Source organism: Thermobia domestica, chromosome 2 (genome assembly GCF_964235325.1).
Source record: "Thermobia domestica chromosome 2, izTheDome1.hap1.1, whole genome shotgun sequence".
NCBI lineage: Eukaryota > Metazoa > Arthropoda > Insecta > Zygentoma > Lepismatidae > Thermobia > Thermobia domestica.
Window position 1 is genome coordinate 35,232,014 of NC_137455.1, and position 23,342 is coordinate 35,255,355.

The window sequence follows — 23,342 nt, forward strand, 5'->3', positions numbered from 1 at the left end:
AAGTATATTGAACAGAGGTTACATTAGCGCGCTTTCCGCCATCTTAGTATCTGAAAGCTAATTTCATTCTGTGTTAAACACTGAGGATATTTTTTCATGCACCATACCAAGATGGCGACTTTTCATGAGTTGCGAATAGGCTTCACATTTGTCACGTGATGGCCATTAACTCAGAAAATCCTTTTGACAACTACAACTACAAATGAAACACAAACTTATTTTACAAATATTAAGTTTAATACGTTTACAATGCAGATAGTATGATAGATTTAATTTAGAGACCAAGGCTTACATTTTAAAATGCACTACCAAAACCGTAATTTAAATCAAACATTCTTTTTTCATGCAAATACTCTTCCAATTAACAATAAAGAAATACATTTTAAATCCCAAATTTACAATATTTAAAACATACACAAACAAATCAATTCATTACAAAAGCATAATTTTATATGACTAGGTTATTACTATTGCTTGCTTTTCTCGTGTTTACAAAATATTCATTGGACTAGATTACAAAATTGCTGTAAACAATATAACAGTCATAATTATACATATTCTTAACGCTGAAAAACAATTAAATACAAAGAGAAAAACGCAAGATTAACAGACAAAAAATGAGTAAAAAGCATGTATATATATGTACAGAAATAACAAATAAACATTTTAATATATTTTAAATTTAATACATAGATAAAAAACAGACTTATAAGTACTCTTCATGCAACACCATCTGCAATAATATATATATTTATAGATAAATAGTACTGTTTAAAAAACAATTAAGCTATATAAACAACACCATTTCCTATTATTTACTCCTATAATATTATCAAAAACGATAAGAAAATAAAGAAATTCATTCAGATCAGAGTAAGTGGAATATACACCAACAAATTAATTTCTGTTCGATTCCATTTTCTTACAGGCCAAAATTTCAATTCATCAAATTAATTATTGGTAACATTAATCATATAATATGTACGATGTTGGTAACTTGCATGTATTTATGAGTAAAATGTTGTGTACATGATGAAATCATAGATCGTACTAAAATAAGCAAAAGTACCTTAAAAAGAGTTTCAGAGCTTTAAGAGGCCTTACCATGGCGAAACTAAGATACCGCTAATTTTACAGTAATTATGTGATAACTTCAAATAGATAAAAGATAACCGAAAAGTGGAACAAGAGCTCGCTAGACAATATTATTTTACATGAGATACCGTTATAGCGACTCACTTATCTGCTTTTGATTTCCAGCCATTTAAAAAATCGGCATTTATTTTCGCGTTTATAAATGGCTGCAAACGGAAAACTATTAGGTGACTCGTGATCACGGTACCTCACGCAAAATAATATTGTCTAGCGCGCTCTTGTTCCACATTTTGATTATCTTTCATCTATTTGAAGATATCACATAAATAATGTAAAATTAGTTGTATTTTAATTTCGCAGTGATTAGGCCTCTTAACCAATAGAGTGCGGAAAAATATTATTTTGAAATGCTCTTTTTCGAAACTTACGAGACCTAGCAAAAAACGTTTGAGAAATTCAGAAACTCTGTAAGCACTATATAAACATATATATTTCATCAGTATGTGATATCTCTCTGCAACGAATTTTGAGAGTCACTGCTGGAGAACCTTCCGGTACTCAGCCTTATCCCCTAAAATTACATTACTACCGCATAATTCTGAAATATAATTATTTAGACAGTTTCGCAGAGTTTGGTTGGAACTTCGAATCGCTTTGGCTGGGTGCCACAATTTTTGAACTAGAGCATTTACACAATATTATTTTCTGAACTTTCAACAACTTAGAACTTTGAAAGCATTTTCTTTCTGACTTACACTTCGTATATTTCATTTATTTCTTTGATGTATACGTATATAACTTCATCATGTACATAACCTCTTTAAACAAGACATGTCTGAATCCTAGAATCACAGCAGGAAAAAAAGAATAAATAGCACAGAAATAAATTACATATACTGGCCATATTAACTGTCAACAAACAACGGTATGTTTATTTGAATGTCATTATACCTCACTCTTTTTCAATTACGTAAATAAATGCTTAGAAAGGGCTTCGCTTTGGAAGATGTTGATCAAGAGATACCTTTGATCTAACGGAGGGAGAAGCCACTACATTTAAGTTTACTGTAGATTATCTACAACACTATTAACAGGGTTATCTTACTTTCATAAACTCTTTTCTTTTTTTCTTATGAAAATTTATAAAGAAACGCATTTTCTTTGATCTGCAACTACTTACACCAAGTAATTAAGTCTACCACGAGAGGACTGAAATGCAGAAAAACTTTTTTTAAAATTGTACAAATATGTTTACAATCTTACACAACGGGCTGCTTACGTAACAAAGATTATTCTTTTTATTTTTAGAAAAAACATTGTGCCAATATTGAAAATGTTGTCTAGCGAAAGATATTTATATATACGTATATAAATGCAGCCTGCTTACAAGCATCAAGTAATGAGAACTACGAATGTATATTTTTTTGAGGTAATGAATGGGCGAGAAGTTCTGTACCTAATATGCTAATAATAACTAATAATGGACAGCGCAAATACACATTATTCAAGTTGTGCTTTAATATTTGTGCTTTTTTAGTCATTGTAAAAAATATTATACGTTGGGTTATTCATTATTTAAATTTATTTATTTCTTGCTCAACTTGCCCCTTGCAATCTGTATTTTAGCCCCGATGAAATACTGCAGCCATACTAAACACTTTTAGTACCGGTTGTTAGCATTGCTTTTTAAATACATATTATTATTTAGAATATACAGTTAAGTACGCTGGTATCATATTAAACCATTACGACAAAGCTCACAATATGATGCCCACTTACATTTGAATGCTCACCTCCACAATAAACCTTTTATTTTTTAACGAAAGCAACACGTAATAGGGTTACCTTCTTCTGAATAACGGTTGGCGTCGCTTGGAAACATGATAGAGCGCAACCAGAATTATAGTAACCATACTTTTCCTTCCACCATTAATTTATGCAGCCAGCTGCATAAAGAAAAATATGTTTAAACGATGCAACCATAAATATAGATTAAGTGTTTCACTCATCATCTTGGTGTTCTTCTTCATTTTCTTCCATCTCCTCCTCTTTAGGGCGTGTCCATTTAATAAGTGTCTCTGGTGACCGATAGAGGAAGATTAATTTAGCAAATAAGTCCTCCTCTAATTCGAACTCACCACTCTCTCGTACTAGATATATGTCCAAACAGAGCTACAAATACACAAAGAAATATTCATTTCATTTATTTGTTCACAGCAGAGTATACAACTCTAATAAACTGAATACAATAAAAATACCAAAATAATAATATTTCTTACTCAATAACTTATACAGTATAATAAATTTAATAAATTATATTTTCGATATATGTACACTAAATATAAAATCCGTGCTAACTACCAAAACGAAAATATTGAGTAAACAGCCCAGATGTTACTTCAGAACTGATGGGACATACAGGCACGCGCACAGACCACATTTTTACATTAAATCGAACTTTTCCATTTTTTGGCACTTATTACGGATTTTATATTCAGTATATATATGGCGTAAAGAAAAGGTCATTACAAACTTTGGCAGGTGATTTCTGAGATCAAAACAAGAGAAAAAGTCCTCTTGTAGTTTCTCGATTTCAGCTTTAGTTTCGAGATACAGAGTTGCCAACTTGGAATTCAAAATCGACTCCTGACAATTGGAACTGAACACAAACATGTGGACAAACTTCGGGAGGTGATTCCTGAGACCGAAACAAAAGAGAAAGTCCTCCTGCAGAAAGTTACAGTGCAACCGTCTGTGTGGAGAATTTTAAGAAGACGCTTACAACTACGTCCTTATCGTTTGTAGTTGCTACAACCTTTAAAGCCAACAGACTACGGTTTACCTGCCAACTTTACAAATGAAATGTTGCTGCATGACGATGAAGATTCTCTGGATCGTGTCGTCTTCAGTGATGAACCGACATTTCACCTAAGTGGCAATGTAAATACTCATAATGTTCGCATTTGGGGGTCAGTAAATCGCCGCGAGATGGTACAGTTGCAACGAGACTATCCTGAATTGAATGTGTTTTGTGCTATATCCCGGCAGAAAGTTTACGGGCCTTTCTCGCCCATCGACTCGATGTATGCCGTGTGACGAATGGTGCTCACATTGAACACTTGTAGCATATACTGTCTAAATTGCTCTTTCATCTGATGTATTATTTATAATTGTACGTTAAATGTAATACGTATTATAAAGCCTTAAAAACCCCGATATTCATTTTGAAACACCCTGTATTATTCTAATATTCAGTTATATACCTTATGTATTTGAAACAATCAGAAAAGTTCACGTACAGCATAAAGATTACCATAAAATAGATTTAAAACACATACCATATAGGACGCCTTCTTCAGAACACTTGGGTTGCAAGGTTTCATTTTTTAAAAAGAGAATTATTTATTTATTTCGAAAATAAGACTTTAAGTCCCATAAAATGTAATTTTTTTAAGGATTCAACTACTATGATGTCATAATTTGCATTCATTAATTTCTGGATTATAAGAAAAGATCTTGAACTACCTATTAGTTTACCTAAAAGATAGGTTTTATTATTATTATTTTTTTTAACATAATAGAGAGCTTAATTACTAAACCTTCGACATTGTTAATTTCTTTCCCTTATTTTGCCAAGAAATGGAAAGAAATGCGGTGCGCTATCAAAAGATCTTGTTTTGGAGGATTAGTGATGTTTAATTTCTCTCTAATAAACTGTGATCACAAAATGCTTCCTATTATCATAGAAATTACTTTTCTAATGCATCCGACCTTAAGCTCTGCCCTCTGATATAGTGGTTAGCGTGTAGTGCGCCCCTGATGCACGTTGTTCTGGGTTCAATTCCCGGTGGGAGAGCTTAAGATTTGAACATATCATTGCGGTTCGGAGTAAACCTTAAACCAGGGATGCAAATAAGTAACAAAATTTTATTAGCCCAAGAAAAATGCTAGTAGCCCACATTCCCAATTGTGACTTTTACTGTTTTAAAGCTCGCCCGCACCGATGAACCACTCGCCTCGGTCGAGTGGGCGAGCGGTTGTTTCAATCCCTGCCTTAAACTGTATGTTTACATCTCGTATAACTTCGGTGCTGAAAAGAGACACTAAACTCGAACAAACAAACAAAACATCCTATCTTGACTGAGGGATGCTAACTTGAACAAACATAAAACATCCCATTTTGGCTAAGGGATGCTAAACTTGAACAAAAACAAAGAATCCTATCTTGATTAAAGAATGCTAAACTTGAACAAACAAACAAAACATCCAATCATGACGGACGCTAAACTTGAACAAACAAAACATCTTATCTTGACTAAGAAGTTAAACTATCATCATAATTATCAAGCTTGACAATTATCGATCAGGCTACAATTTTCTACATGTAAACCAAACAGACGTCTTCTATTCAGAGTTCTCGAAACAAACACGCTGCTAAGCCAGGGATTCAGGTAGCCAAAGCAAGTCAACTGGTTGGGTATTAACGTCATAGAACTCCATTTCGACTTTCTATCAGCACATTCAGACGTTCACAAAGTGCTTTATTATTATTATTTTTTCTTTACTCAAAATTCCATAGCTTTGACGTAAAACACTTGCTTTCAGAGCATTAACGTGCTCTACGACAGCACAATTCGGATAACGAATGCCCCAGTTTTCCCCCCAAACTCACCCAGTAAAACACAGTGTTCGAAAATTTGATAGTACATGAAAAAAAGCTTTGGTGAGTATCAAAAGAAAGAGTTAATTAAATGGTTTTACCTGAAGTATTCTGTCAACGTTGGGCATATCATCAAACATAATGGTAAATGAAACTCCGGAGAAAAAGCCCCTCACGTATTTACTTGCGAGAAACACCAGAGTAGTATAGAGACCAATGATCCTGGAAAATTAGAAACAACATTATATTGATAATTATTGTTTAATACAAATAATCATCATTAAATGAAATAGTTGAATATTTACCCTTAAGAAAAATCAACGAACATGATTAAATAAATGTTTTACTATAATTACATATCAAGTGTATGGAACACATTTTAATAACTCAAATCACTAACGTTATAGTGTTCCTTACAATTTAACTTCTTCCCTATATTTCAAGGAAGTTGCTCGGTCACTCTTCTTCAAGAGCACACGATGGTTTAAGTCCTTTTTCCAAATATGTTCTTCACATTGTTTCTGTGTGTCTCAAAAATTGTAACTAAACAAATTCTCGTAAATTTTATCGATACTTGTGGTCGCCTATCTTTCCCACTAGTAAAACTATTACTTATTTTTCCACATAGCAATATACATTAGAAAGCCCTACAGTTGGTGCACTAACAATATTTACTAACAGTCTGATGAAAAGAAGGTCATTAGTAAATACTACAAGGTGAGTAATTCGAGTTATGTAACACTAATTTGAATATTTTAAGTAATTTCTTAAATTCAAACTTTTGTAAGACACTTAATCCTTTAGGGGCATAAAAGTTCTAAAAAGCCAGCCCGCCAGGGAAATTTAAGGCTAATTTTTAATATGAAATGTACGTTCTAGTTTATTCAAATATAAATACGTTCAAATCAATTTCAATACTCAGAAAAGGAACTGATATTTCACAGTTCACGCATTGCATGTAAATATAAATTTTTAGTTTTGATTATCACTACTTACCCGCCACCAGACAGAAATCTTAAGCCAGCAGGGAACTCTTTGTCATTGAAAATATATATGTTAAGATACTGGACTTGATTACAAGGCCCGCCAAATGGCACTTTTCTAAGTACTTTCTCATAAAATGAGTCCGTACAATTTTCTTTGATTCCCCACCATTCCTGAACAGCAGTTAGGTTGCTGAAGTTTCCAAAATTTAACATCAAGTTCAAGGATCGGAAAGGTGAATGGTCTTCTGCAATAGTATTATACATAAATATTAATTGCATATAAGTTATTGAAAATGCAAACAAAAATCAGTTTTGAAACCTACTTTAGGTACAAACATTTATGTTAGGATTATCGCAGTACATATTCTAACAAGTTATACTACTCTACTCTGTTATCTTAAAAAAACGTAAAGGTTCATTGCCGCAGAAACGAAAGCTTGCCACTGAATCATCATCTTGAAAAAAATGCTTTATACAATTCTCAAACTTACTTTATCTGTCCAAGAACTTGTCGAACATCAAAGTGTTTCCAACTAAAACTCTATACACTACACACGCGTATTATCAAATAAGCGATATATCACGCTGATCTTCAATAATGACAATATAGAGGAAGTGAATACATTTGAATATTACGGCACAGTTGTAGCAACAAGCCGAGGTGACCGAGCTCACAAGGAAGGGTCACGCAGTGGCTCCGCTGAGATCCGAACGAGACAATTGTGTTTGCATTTGAAATGTTATAACTAGATGAATCCCAAAGTTATACGTGCCACCGGGAGGAATATCGTGAGTTACAACATATTTTGTAATGTAAGAACTACAAAAAAAAATTACATGGCAGAATAGTTTGAACCGAGTCATTTGTTCGGAAACGGTTGAGTAAGTGGAAAACTCGACCAACACGTATCCCACCATTTTTAACGACAACCTTTTTGGGGTAAAAACTTTGTCCCAGGGTCCCCCGGAGGGTCCCAGACGGGGCCCAACTCAAAATTTTCAAATGGCAAGGGGGGTTAAGTGGCACATCATTTGAAAGCTGTTGTAAAATGAAAGAAAATGCAGCAAGTCTCGACTCTTTACAACAACCCTGTGCAAAATGACGGAGGGTCAAAATGTAAACAAAAACTTAATTGAAAAGTCCATGGTCACCCCTATAAATCGGAAATGGTGAGACTTGAAAATAGGAAGGGAGTCTGGCATTATGTTCAAAGTACAACAATTTAAGTGAAAACGTCTTGTCCCAGGGTACCCACAGGGTCCCAGGTGGGGTCCAACTAAAAAGTTTCAAATGGCAAGAGAGGTTAAGAAGCTCATCGTTTGCAAGATCTTGTTAAATGAAAGTAGATGGAGCAAGTCTTGACTTTCTACGACAACCCTGTCCAAAATTGTGGCGGGTCAAAATGTAAATAAAAGCTTAATTGAAAAACTATGGCCACCTTGAATCCAAGATGGCCGCTTAAAACCTATGCCATTCATAACAGTACAAATCTAAATCTCTATTTTTCTCTATTATGCATTTAGAAACACTAGGAAGACTAAAGAACAATTGAATTTCGATTCACTTCAACTATTATTTCATTCGGTAACAACACATATATGGTTTCTTCTTAATGCACGTTCGTCGCGGTTCTCTCGGCATTATTTACTTGAATATAACGAATATGCGATGAACACACAACTATGACTTCCTACTCATAGTTAAAAAAAAAAAAAAAAAAAAAAAAAAAAAAAAAAAGTTGAATACTTTCGGGTATTTTTCTAATTTTGTCATACGTAGTTCATACAGAAAGAACTTGCTGCACCAGTAAGTTGGGGGCTCTATTGTAACGTATTCGTGATGGTTACATTTGTATGTCATTCGTTGGTTTGATCTCAATACTTCAAACAATACCAAATAAAAAAGAAATCATTTGCAAGATTGGCAAGTAGTACCAAACATATGTAAGTCATTTCAGTATATCGAACTGCGTCAAACTTTGTTGGCTTGGTCACAGTATTCCAAGAAATAACATGTTTATATACAAACTCATTTTTCACGCTGGCAGCCATACTGGATTACAGATTATACTCTTTGATATTTTCTGGGCTATTAACCATAAACGTTCACTTCTCCAACACCAGTGGTGTGAGCTGGATATGCATTCGATACATAGTGCGGCATTTTGAACTCAATATGTCGCGTTTTTGAACATTTTGCATATTTTAGTCACTTACTAATCAACATTAATGCCAAATTTGTTTTCCTAGCTTCAGCAGTTTGGTATGCTTATCCTTTCGATATAGGTTTTAAGCGGCCATCTTGGATTGTTTTCCAATTTGTTTACATTTTGACCCACCGCAATTTTGGACAGGGTTGTCGTAGAAAGTCGAGACGTGCTCCATCTTCTTTCACTTAACAAGAGCTTTCAAACGATGTCCTACCTCTCTTGCCATTTGAAATTTTTTAGTTGGACCCCACCTGGGATCATGTGGGTACCCTGGGACAAGACGTTTTCACTTAAATCGTTATACTTTGAAAATAATACCACACATTCTTTTCTGTTTTCACATTTGTCTCACCATTTCAGATTTATAGAGGTGACCATGGACTTTTCAATTGTTTTTGTTTACACTTTGACCCGTCGCCATTTTGCACAGGGTTGTTGTAGAGAGTCGAGATCTGCTGCATTTTCTTTCATTTTACAACAGCTTTCAAATGATGTGCCACTTAACCCCCCTTGCCATTTGAAAATTTTGAGTTGGACCCGTCTGGGACCCTGCGGGGGACCCTGGGACAAAGTTTTTTACCCCAAAAAGTTTGTCGTTGAAAATAATGGGATACGTGTTGGCCGAGTTTTCCACTTACCCAACCGTTTCCGAACAAATGACTCGGTTCAAACTATTCTGCCATGTAATTTTTTTGTAGTTCTTACATTACAAAATATCTTGTAACTCATGATATTCCTCCCGGTGGCACGTATAACTTTGGGATTCATCTAGTTGTAGCATTTCAAATGCAAACACAATTGTCTCGCTCGGATCTCAGCGGAGCCACTGCGTGACCCTTCCTTGTCAGAAGTAGTTCCCGGAGTGCAAACCCTTGGCCGAACTCCGACAACCAAACCCTATTCCTTATCCTATCCCTATTCCTTAGACGATGGGCTGATTGCTTACCACATTTGGTCCAGATCTGGTCAATATTTACCGACAAATAAGTCACATACAAGCCTAGCCTGTCCCTTGGTGAGCTCGACCACCCAACAGAGCGAGCTTTTTTCCTTACGATGAGCTGTTTGCCCACCGAATTTGGTTCTGATCCTGTAAGTAGTTACCGAGAAATAAAGTACCACATACAAGACAAGCCGAGCTTGGCTACCAAATATAGCGCTTTTTATTTCTTAAACGATGAGCAAATTTGGTTCAGATTCGGCCAGTAGTTACCGAGAAACACGTATATTCTATGAAAGTCTAAGATCTTATATGCTTGGGCCAAGAGCTACAAATGAGAACGAAGTTCTATTGTAGTAAAAAAATACACTAATAGTAAGGAATGCACATAATTACCCCGTGGCAAACTCTTTTTATTGTTGCGAAAAATAATTAAGAAAGTAAAAATATACAGTAGTACAAAGTAGAGAAAATAATAATAATAATAATAATAATAATAATAATAATAATAATAATAATAATAATAATAATAATAATAATAATAATAATAATAATAATTTTATTTAACAGTAATTTTCAATGTGATACTTACTTAAATTCCCCATCAACTGACGTACCAATGCTGCCTTTCTCTGATTGGTTACTTTCAAAAATTTCGGGAATATATTATTAATCTGTACAGGATCTGTTTTATTCCCAGTAAGCATGACAGAAAGCCTTTGCCTCATTGGGTTTTTCTTTCCATCTATTGTTGGCTCTAAGAACACGGTCTGTGACTCTGTCACTATGCCGGATACTTCGGGATTGTTGGAAGTTCGAGAAACAGTCCATGTTAGTCTTGCTTCAATTGTTGAATCTGTGGAATAGAGAATGTGTAATAAGTATTCTCGTTCAAACCACACTAAACGCCGTTCATACGCTAGCTTATACTTATTACTATATTTTATCTGTTCTTAGCATACTATTTAACGATTGCTTCGTTGAAAGAAAAATATAGCTCTATCAGGTGGCGTGGCCTAACCTTACCTTACATTGCCTAACCTAACCTAGGCTCATCTTATGCTTTTTGTCGAAAAGCAAGTGAACAACCAACTTCGGAATAAATCCACAGTAAACTCCTTTAGCTTAAGCTATACTCCTCTTAAACAGATCAGAATAGCAAAATTAACTGAACTGATGTTATTACAGCATAAAATATGAACACACTCTTAAAATAATTTTATAAGGTCCCTAAAAATGACTTACCTCCAGCGATTTCCTCTATCATTTTCTGCTGAGCTGGAGGAGATATGCTCCACACAGATGTCGAATTACCATTCATTCTGGCAACTATTACATCTTGGTAATCATAATTGGAAAGGAAGGTTTGGGCTGAACGATCTTTTCTATATACACTAATCAGTGAATTCCAATCAGCCTCGCTGAACCTACAAGGAATAATAATAATCACGAATAAAGCAGATTTCAGCTACGCGCATTATAATTTTGCTTTAGAAATCTTACCCATTCGTGAACTATTCACTAGTTAGTTTCATACTGAATTTCCAACAATAAATACACATTTAGCATATTGTTATTTAATTATTTCACAACATGCGTGCAAATTTTCACAGTTGCATTTTGATTTCCCCGGCATTCTTGTCTTTCAGTTATCAAACTAAAGAATATCTGAAGGAGAATGGTCATAAAGTAGCTCTAAAAGAATAGCCTAACACCGAAAAAAATTCAGGTACACATGTTGGTAGTTGCTAACGCCTCTTTGGGCCAAGTGGTCATGAAATTGACTTCCTGTGTTAAAATGAAACTAAATTTTAGTTTAGCGACCCGAGGTTAGGTTCATAGTCTAGAGAAGAAAGATCAACGAAAGTGGGTAATAAAAAAACTGGTGGAATGAAACTAATAAGAAGTATTGCAAAACCAAGCTCAGGAATTCTATCATTTTACTTACAGATTTCTGTAATTCCTGAATTTTTATAGTTGCAAGCTTTCGACTCTCCCCTTGGAGTCTTTGTCACGGAGGTCAAAACACAAGAAGAGAAAGAACAGAAATATCAAGGAATAAAAACGAATGGATTTACCAAGGGAAAAGCTGTGTTGTACACCCCCACCCCCCCACCCCCCACACACACACACTCACAAAAAAAAAAACCGTTGTCCAGGCTGCTGTGATTACCAATGCCAATTACAAAATTTTCACAGCATTGGCAAATAAAAATAACAACATGAGTTAGCAATCTTTCAACAAGGAGCAGGAACGGCGTGCAAATTAAATCCGCTATATTTTAGTTCGCTTTACCTCGTTTGGAGATCGCTGAAGCACTGGACAACATGTTTTTTGTACAATACAGCTCTTCCCTTGGTAAGTTCGTTCCTTCCTTGATGTTTCTATTCTTTCTCTTCCTGTTTCAAACCTCCGTGACAAAGGAGAGTAGAAAGCTTGAAACTATAAAAATTCAGGAATTACAGAAATTTCTAAGTATAGGAGTGCTCAAAAAGAAACGAGCCGAGGCCGAGGAACAGAAACTCTTACCTGTATGTTAGAAGTATTTGGCCTGGCTGTTGAGGCACTTGTCCTACTGCGACACAAGACATTGAATGGCTGTCTCGTAGAATTCCCTGGGCTGCATTGTAACCAGTTTCGAACATACTACTAGACATTGTCGTCCGAGGTGAATCGTTTAGCCCTCAGAGCCCTTTTAAGGGGACCAAAAATGGCGTAATTGCAGGTAGAGAGGTATAGATGGAGGGTGACTGAGAATCTCAAACTTGAATTTCTGCACGACTGCCCGGACTGTGTTGGCCGTATGAGGTCAGGCATTGTCATGGAGCAAAATGACCCACGAGTGAGTTTGCCTGGTCATTTCGATTTGATCCCTTAGCGAAGGCTGGTCAATGACTGCGCGTAACGCTGGGCATTCACTGTTGTCCCATGCTGCAGGAAGTCTATCAGAAGGAAGCCGTTTTGGTCAAAGAAAAACGTCAGTATTACCTTTCCTGCACTTGTGTGGATGGCCTTGGATTTTTTGGTGGTGGTGATCCTGGATACTTCCACTGGAGACTTTGTCGTTTCGATTCTGGTTCGAAATGATGACACCAAGATTCATCTCCAGCCACCACTCGTGCCAGGAACTCATTCCCTTTCCTGGCATAGCAATGCAGATGATCAAGATAGTGGGTCATTCGACATGCTTTCTGTTATGGTTGAAGACTGTGGGGCACCCATTGCGCGCACGCTTTGCGCCAGTTCAGTCTTTCCGTCATGATGGTGTACACACTTCCGACGCTCAAGTTGACCTCGGCGGCTACAGCTTTCACTGTAACTCTGCGGTCCTGGGTAACGAGTGGATGACCGCAGAGTAGTAATCAGCTGGACGATGTCATCGGTAATGCGGTGTGGTGTTCCAGACCGTGCATCATCGGCTAACGACACCCGTCCTTCCCTGAAGCGCTTATGCCACTCCTTGACCCTTGCAGGGGACATGCAGTGTTCACTGTACACTTGTGACGTTCTTCAATGAATGTCCGTTCGCTCCTACTCCTTCCGCCGTCAGAAAACAAACACCACCACCTTGTTCTTCCTTAGATGCCTCTATTTTACTGTTGCACTGCTCACAACACAGCTGACCGCGTTGGACAATAATTGGCGTCTGCTTCTGCTGGCTTTATAAGTCACGTGACTTACACACGTGACACTATAGCGGTGGGTTGTGAACTTCAGCGCTCTTGTTGAAACGCCTTCGGCTCGTTTCTTTTTGAACGCTCCTTATAGAATGATTATAACAAGTAACTTCCCACCACAAACGCACATGACCTATGGCTGAATCGATTGCTGGTGGTTGAAGTTTAGTGTTCATTTTCAGCACGGGGGCTGTATGAGACGTGGACCTACAGTTTAAAGTCGAATCGGAGACTTACCATTGAGTCATTGTGATTACGGAATTCCTTTATTGTAGGTAATACTCTGAATTAGCAATCACGCTAATCGTCTACCAACAACACACAAACATGGAAGAAAGAATGAATAATATGGCCTCACGAATAATAGTGCGAAAGCTACTGAATAGAGCAGTCGTATCTACAGGTTTAACACACAAACTACCTTGTACGGCCATTTGTGGTTGGAAAGATATCTGTAATATCCTGACTGTTAACTGTGATCAATAGAAGTAAGCGTATCTTCTTTAACAAAATCCGGAAATTATACGCACGGTATGTAACCATGGATGAAAACTGAATACAATATCAAGGTTTCTACCTCCTGGTACCAAATAATCAGAAATTATTTAATTTCCGGAAGACATTTTTCTTTTTAACTACCATAAATCCCCGTTTTCTGAAACATCAACTATTCTTCTCATGGAAGTTTCAATTACTAACTTTGGTTTTTTTTTTTTAAGTAAAGTGACGGTCTGTGCTTCATATCAAACTTTGCAACGGACTTGCAAAATACTTTCTACTAATCTACTATAAAAACACTCACAGCACTCCATTTTTATTTGTTTATTGACTGAGTTAGCAGCCCATTAATGAGCGAACAATTAATTCTATTCAATATTGAAAAAACTAAAAACAATAATCTAATCACTAGCCAAACAGAGAATCGAACTCCGGCCTCTTCTACGCTTGAAGGATACTCTACTACTGAGCTGCAGTAAAACATTCTTTAGACTACATAATAAAAGACAAATTCTGACCAAAGCATATATTATCTAATAAATAATTGCGTTACAGTTTCGGCAAATTATCTTTGCCTTCATCAGACACATTATGAAATACAATTTCTAACACTACAGCTTATATACTTCTTAAAATGAGATGAAGTCATTTCTAGGAACCAATGAGAATCGTCCTTCCATTTTTAACGCTTTTTAATTGATTACATATTTGCAACTTTTAATAATCCAACTTTCATTTGAGAGCTAAACTTTTAATTGGCACACCTATGTATTCTTAATGAACTTTCACTTTTGAGAACATATTGGTTCCTAGATATGACCTCCTCTCATTTTAAGAAGTACGTTAAGCTGTAGTCTTAGAAATTGTATTTCATAATGTGTCTGATGAAGGCAAAGATAATTTGCCGAAACTGTAACGCAATTATTTATTAGTAGAGACCGGATGTTTAGGCACTAAAAACCTGGAAAATAGGCAGGCAAATAGGCACAAAACATTTACAAAATAGGCAGTAAAATAGGCACTAAAATGTAACTCGAAATAATGAAGATAAATACTCAATACCGTTAAAAAATACATTCAAGTCATAGATAATGTTCAAAGAATTTAGAAACATACTTATTTGTTAATATCTTCTTTTATTGTATATATAAAAACGAAGCTTGTTATGCATTCCATATATACTGGGTGAACCTGAAAGATGAGCACATACTTCGGGAGTTGATTCGTGACATTCAAGAGGACTTTTTGTTTTCTTTTCATGTCATGAATCACCTCTTGAAGTATGTGTACATCTGTCGGTTGCGTTGCAATTGTCAAGATTCGATTTTCGATTCCAAATTGGCACCACTATCATTCGTACACGATACGGAATTCGACAAAATACAAGAGGACTTTTTGTTTTCTTTTGATATCATTAATCACCTCCCTAAGTATGTGCACATCTTTGAAGTTCACCCTGTATATATATATTGTAGCACATGTTTGTAATATATATGTAATATATATGTATACGTATACGTAATATACGTATATATGTGTGTATTATTTATATTATATAAATTATATATTATCCCAATGAAAGGTTATTTTGAAGTAAATGCATAGAATAGGCAACATTAGGCACTAAAGCAATTATTTAGGCAGTAAAGGTCGAAATAGGCAAAATAGGCAAAATAAAAATGGCTTAAATCGAAACTATAACCTCCCATATAAACTTTAAAATGTTATTTTCGATCATATCTTTAATATTAAAGAATAGGCATTTTGCCTAACATCCGGTCTCTATTTATTAGATAATATATACTTTGGCCAGAATTTGTCTTTTATTGTATATTATTAAGATTCAAAGCTAATTCAGACTACATAACCTGGAAATTATATTGTATGGACGATTCAATCTTTATGAATAAGTTGAATAATAACATTCACTCAGGAAAGCGAGAGACCGGGGTTCGATTATCATCATTTCCGTATTCAGATTTGTATGTATGTATTATAATACAATTCGATACTAACTTGTATTATATGAAAAAGAAATTATTTAAAAATCCATTTTTAATTTTATAAACTCATATATACGAGGAGTTAAAGCTTCCGAACACAAGCTCGAACTTAAACTTTCCTCGTAAATTTGCTTACCTGAACAGTGAGTTGTTTTGAACTGATATTCGAAATACCGGTTGATAAGCTCCAATTGTTAATTCCATCGTGACATCGTAAGGAACGTTTGGTGTGCCCACGGTACCTCCAAGAGCGAAGAACACAAGCGGAAACCATAGAACAGCAATAATTGCAAACAGGAATCCTCCTCCCATTCCGTACTTTATCAAAGTTCTCTTCGGCTCTCCCCGTGCCTGCGGGTATTCCTTCTCTGCTCTACGTTGGCACTGTGAACAAACAGAATCATATAGGAACAGCATACAGACTCTGTCAATCTGCTAATGTACAGCGTGGGCCGGAAGTGGACGTACCCCTAATTGTACTTCTTCGAAGACAATGTTAATGGACATTCTTACCTGGAGATGCTTAATGAGTGGTTGGTAACTCAACTGGAAGAAAATAGTATCAAAGACACTGTTGTGATACAGCAGGATGGAGCACCAGCGCACTTCGCGATTGACGTGAGCAATTACCTGAATCAGACATTTCCTGGCTGCTGGATTGGAAGAGATTGTGTATCTTCACCAGCTCCCTTTGCCTGGCCTCCAAGGAGTCCCGATCTGACGACACCAGACAATGCTCTCTGGGGTTTCATAAAGCAACAAGTAAGAAACATTCGATATCACACAACGCAGGAATTACAAGCAGCTGTGGAATACGCCTTCACCCTTGTGACTCCGGAATATCTCCGCAAAACATCTGCGAGAACTTGGTGCAGAATTCAGCTGTGTTACGACATGGATGGTGATCATACCGATGTTTATGACTCTTAAGATTTCAAGGTAACTGTATACAGACATTCTACCATTACTAACACTATACTGTTGAAACCAAAGGGGAAAAGGTACGCCCTCTTTCAAACCACCCTGTAACTTACCCAGTAGTTGTGATTATTTTAAAAGTGTCCAAATATGTTATGAGTAGAAATACAAACTAAAGTCCTTGACAATGCAAAACCACACTCAGGAATTCTATCATTCTACTTACGGATTTCTGTAATTCCTAAATTTTCTCTAAGCTTTCAAGCTTTCGACTCATCCCTGGAGTCTTGGTCACGGAGGTTAAAAACAGGAAGAAAAAGAATAGAAACATCAAGGAATAAAAATGGAACGGTCTTATCAAGGAAAAAGCTGTGTTGTATGGAAACACGTTGTCAAGTACGTCAGCAATCAATGAGTGATGATGATGCAAATTAAAATATGACGGAGCTAATTTGTGCGCCTTTCTTGTTCCTTATTAGAAGGTTGCCAACTCATATTATTATTTTTATTGTTGTGAAAATTTTGTAATTACCGCCTCCCAATCGTCACTCAACCATCTCCAGTTTGTCTATTTTTTTTTAAAGGTGAATAAATAAATATTCAAAAACCAGTCTCTACTTCATTTCTAGCTCCAAATAAAATTTTTGAGTCTTCTACCCTGTGTTACGTTTTTTTTAAATACTTCGATAAACCTGACACCGGATTTTCCGCTTTTGAATCTCTAATATGCTCCTCTACTCGGACTTTTAGATTTCAGTTGCGAAGCGAGTTATATAGGCAAAACGAAGAGAACCTCCGTGATTCCTGTTTTTAACCTCCGTGACCAAGACTCCAGGAGAGAGTCGAAAGCTTGGAAGCTTAAAGGAAATTCAGGAATCACAGAAATCTTTAAGTAGAATGATAAATTCCTTGAAGCTACAGCTTGAAGCTACACGCGCACGTTCAACTGAATGATGTTCCAATAAATCGACTCCCAATTATTTCTGGCTTTCTAGACCGTAATTATCTATTTAAAAACAAGTATTATTATACTAACTACAAATAATAAGCGCACTAGATTAAAACATTCCCTGATATTTCGTTCGTTTATGATTGATATAATCTAAGGATTAAGCATGGTAAAAGGTATACTGTATATAGGATCAAAAAGGTTAAAAGTAATTTTTATTTACTGTATTAATAGGATACATATTTAATAATAGCAAACCCACACAAATGAGCACCCATTGGTAACAATGACAATCTTGATCGCAGGCCCTTCAACGATAGTTTGTCTTCTTCATCAGTACATTTTTTAGGAAGTTTGTGTTCCTTGAAAAAATTATATTGTCGCTAAATTTTCTCTAATGTATAAACAAATCTGAACCCAAGTGTCCTTCAATTATATATGTGCTTCTAACCAGTGGGCGCTTACGCGTGTAAAAGCTTTATTATTAAAAATAAGTTGTTGGGAACTAATGAGCTGACCAGATATCATCTAACTGAATGTAAACCACCTGGCCGACCATTTAATAGCTACAGCATCACATCTCATTTGGCATAAAAGAAATATCTAAAAGAATAAGCGAAGAAGAAATTCTGTTAGCAGAAGGACTGCTATCATTTGATAGTTCAGAAGCAATGTGGAGGAATATTGCAAACACAAATTTAGGTATTTAGGTATTTCACGCTCCTGGGCCCAATAAAATTTTTCGCCCCTTTCCCTTATTTGTTGGTATTCAATATAGGCCGAAACAATACGATCGCGTTCACTTACACTGAGCCAACCAGAAATGGAAAAAAGAGTACATAACCGAATGTATGGATTATGCTGGAAGCTAATCAGTAATGGCCTCAGCTTCTTCTAACACCAGTAGCATCGTAACGAGAAAACTCGGTCGCTATGGTATCAACACTATTTTCAATATAAGTCTCCCTTCAATTTTTCTCTTGCTGACAGCCTCTTTTCCCGCATAACATACTTCAATTTCAATTTTTTTAAATGCTGCCCTTGAAAATTTTCCGCCCCCCTGTGGCTTGTCCAATTTATGAGTTCTTTCGCATATTCCGCAATAAAATTTAACAAATTGAGATCAAATCGAGGCAGACTACAATATCAGTTCTTTAGATACAAGACTGATACTCCATATTCTAATTACATTACTTACAGTGCATTGACGTCAATTTACTTCTTAGTGAGTCAGCACTTAAGATTAAAATAAAAACAAACAGTAGTACTAATAAGCAGCTTATGAAAGTATAGATTGAATATCATAATTTAAACCAGCAATTAAATATTTTTTACCTGAAGAAAGAAATGAAATATTATAATTAAAAAGCACCGTATGAACTTACCTTTAATTGAAATATATGAGCAAAAATATCTTCCAACTTGAGCCAATCAGATAACGTCATACTTGTATCGGTCCAAATCCAATCCATCAAAGTTCTCATATCAAACAATAATGGTACAGCCATAAATCTGAAATAATGAACATTCTCTTAGAAAAATTAATTACTATTACTGATTAATGCTGTATTTATATATATATAAATTAACAGTTGATAAACATACAAGCTGATTTTGTTACAATGCTTCAGTATATGAATTTTACACTTTCCATCTCTAAATCTTTTGATACAAATACAATAACCTTATTCTTTCAGGTAGCATAACGACTGTTGATTTTCATCCTTTATCCTTAGTACTTCAATTGACAGAAAGTGCCGAGTTGAAAGTCCATTGTAGGGGATTAGTATATCCTCTTTAGGTTATTCAAATCGGATAAAGAATATGTATGAAATATAAAGATTTTAATCCAAATATGTTGATCCTGACTCCACACACTCTTTGGATTATATGAAGCAGTCTGCTGAATGATATGATATTAAAACTGACGGTTTGTATATTCACACTCTCTAGAATTCCAGTTCCAGTTCCAGTTATCTCCCTTGCGGATGATTTTAATAAAGAAAGTCACAGCCTTAAGGACGAACTGACTGCTTCACTAGTTTTGTTAAAACTGTTTTTGATAAAATTATAAATGTAAAGATGGTCCGTTCCAACATGAACGAATTGGCCTGTTCTAGCTAGATTTGTTTTTACAAATTCGTAAGAATTAATGGGGGGTAGAGGTGCCAGACATAAAAATTATGTAATATTATATTAAGATTATAACAAACTAAATTATGTCTAAAAGTAAAAGTGATTTCTATATTAAAACTGAAATAATTAAAGAGTATAAATCCCAATACTTAACAAGCCGGACGCCATCTTGATCTCCCTATAGAATTATTTACGAAAGTAAATACTGCACAATTCCATGGATACAATATTTATTTTTTTAAAGAAAATATATATGCAACAAATATAAAACATTGTTACAGACATAAAATCGATCATTGTTATTAATCTGTTGTACATATGCACAGTAAAATAACAATACAATTGTTACGTACACAAAATTATTTTTAAGCGAAATTTTCAAGTAAAATTATTAGTAACACGACTAATCGAATACAATTCACTAAAGGAGGTGGGTATAAAGAACGGATTTTTCCCGCCTATGATAGTCATAAAAAGTGTTTATAAAGGCAGTATATGTATCTCAAACTAGAAATACAAACTGCTGAGTAAAGCAAGATTTATTTTAAAAATAAAGTAAAAAAATGTGTAACAATTTCGCCAACTAATTGAACATTTTGGCTTCATCAGACATTGTAAAAACAAGTGAGAGTTGTACCTAAATATGACATGATCCCGGAAAATGAATCTGAACGCTGATTGGCTGATCAAAACGGATTTAGCCAATCATAACAAAAGTTGACAAAAGTGAAACTAAACACCATAAATCCCTTTTCCTTAGTAGTTCAGCTTATTTTTCCGCCGGAAATTTTATTTTTCTACAGGTTATTTTAACGCAACGAAGTCATGTGCAGACGGAAATAGAGAATTTAAATTATGTAAAAGATTACAAAAACAAAAGAGCTATTTGAATACTATAAGAAAAAAAGTCTATGTACTGATGGATGCGGCGGTATTTTGTATAAAGTAACACGATAGGTGATATTTGCATGAATTTCATACCTCTTTCCATTTTTGCCTACGAATCGGCAGTTCAATTCGTTTACACTTGCAAAGACTATTCGAAATCGTTCATGGCTTTTGATCAGTATATTCTATATTACGAAGTTTAAGCGAATACGAAGTCCCTACCTGAAGAAAGGCACTCTTGGACGTCGGCTTCAGTCGACCTAGGAAGTGAAAGGGTGGGTCCGTTAGCGACCTAACTCCTTCTACAAGACGAATTGATCGTCTCGTCTTCCAGTGGGATAAATGTGTTTAAATGTTATATTTCTGTAAGATGCATACGAAACGTATTGTAGCAAGTCAGAAAAAGAACATCACAAACATAGCATGGTTATTGACACTTTGTCAGTTTAGACATTTTTTTAGAACAACAAACAACAGTTTTGGTATGAGGCGCTTTATGAACCATTATATTTCTTATTTTCGTGAAGACTTGAAGCAACAAGCTTATCAAGAAACATTTATGTTATGTGGTTCATGAGGTGTCTCATACTAAAATTGTAGTTGTAAGTTCGAAAAAAAATGTTTAAACTAGTAGAATGTCAACAAATATGCTTTATTTGTGAAGTTCTGTATGTGACTTGCTACAACATTATTCATATGGATTTTAGACATGCTTGAACTTAATATTCGTATGATATACTGGCTTTTATGAACATTTTACCTTCTACGACTTATCATAGGCACAAAAAGGCTGATCTTTATCCACCTCCTTTCTTGACTAGTGAATGTCTATAATTAATGTCTTGAAATTGATGGTAAATGTTTCATTTCTTTTTTTGTCTTTTCTCGAATACAATTTCCCATTTCTCGCAAGGAAGCTTAATGCATCAAAATAGAATAAATATAACGACGGGTGTTTCTAAGTTATTCGCGCCCTTAGACCCATGTTAAAAAAAAAAAAAAAAAAAAAAAAAAAAGTAGCTACATATTAATTTTAAGTTAACGGTGAACAAAACTAAACGTATTAAAATGAAACAAAAACAATTTTTCAATTATCAATTTAACCACTGGCATGACAGTCCTTCGAGAACCTGAGCCTGTTCAATTGCTATCTGTAAGCAACTACGGGAATCACGTCCAGTCTAGCAACGAACATGTGCTCAGTGCATCGCGGACGCCCTGTCTCTAGCAGGCGTCTCAGGAGCTTTCTGCACGTAAATGCCGTCACGTCTTTATTTACGTGACTTCCCAGTTTTCCTCACGACGCTGGATGAGCGGCGAATATTGAGCGCACTGGCTGGAACCCTTAAGAGTCTTCATCCCGGCGAAATTAAAATACCGCTAATTTTACAGTAATTATGTGATATTTTCAAATAGATAAAAGATAATCAAAATATGGAACAAGAGCGCCCTAGACAATATTATTTTGCGTGAGGTACCGTTATCACAAGTCACCTAGCGGCTTTCCGTTTTCAGCTGTTTAGAAACGCGAAAATAAATGCCGATTTTCAAAATGGCTCGAAATCGAAAGCAGGTAAGTGAGTCGTGATAACGGTTTCTCCCGTAAAATAATATTGCCTAGGGCGCTCTTGTTCCATATTTCGATTATCTTTTTTATCTATTTAAAGATATCACATAATTACTGTAAAATTAGCGGTATTTTAATTTCGCCGGGATGAAGACTCTTAACCACGTGGATTGGAATCCAACGCCCTATGCACTAGATTATGGAGTCCCCAATTATAAATTTAATTTTTTCACCGTTTGTTTGGTGGGCTCTAACGCCTGGTGCCCATAGTCAGGCACTTAACGGTCGTCTTGTGGTAAAAACGTCACTGAATATAACATATAAAAGAGTGAAAAATAATTAATGCATTAACAAATTCGTCTTAAAGAATAAGATTGTAAAATGCAATATTGAAGTATGAACACTCTGTAAGCTAAGTTATACTACTACGCTAATACTTAAAGCTTTGATAAAGTTGTCTTAAAAATAAGATTGTAAAATACAATATTTTTGAAGTATGAATACGCAGTAAACTAAGCTATAATATAATAGTCATTAAATTACGCATCAAACTATCATTGTTAGCTTTGATATAACGTACAGTACAATCAATCTTTCACAAGAACAATGATTTGAGTCAATAAATATAATATTCTTCAAACGTGATATATCACTTTACGGACTATGAGATTATTTTGTTAACATGTACTGTAACGTACAGTACAATCAACCTACAGATTATTTTGTTAACATGTACTGACCATTTATTTCTAATATACGGTATAGTATGTGCACGACTCATGCAAATCATAATTAAATCTTTCGCTGTTAACAA

At 35.2% G+C, this 23,342-nt stretch overlaps 1 protein-coding gene across 1 annotated transcript in view; it reads right to left on the minus strand.

Annotated features, from left to right (window-relative positions):
• Positions 1–215: 215 nt before the first annotated feature.
• LOC145671415 (piezo-type mechanosensitive ion channel component-like) overlaps positions 216–23,342 on the minus strand; it is a gene marked incomplete in the record, with an annotated part of 344,967 nt that continues 321,840 nt past the window's right edge. Inside the window, 7 exon segments of the mRNA XM_081740588.1 lie at positions 216–3,267; positions 5,857–5,977; positions 6,752–6,986; positions 10,484–10,747; positions 11,137–11,318; positions 16,207–16,454; positions 19,323–19,449. Of these exon segments, the coding sequence (XP_081596714.1) occupies positions 3,097–3,267; positions 5,857–5,977; positions 6,752–6,986; positions 10,484–10,747; positions 11,137–11,318; positions 16,207–16,454; positions 19,323–19,449 (1,348 nt within the window).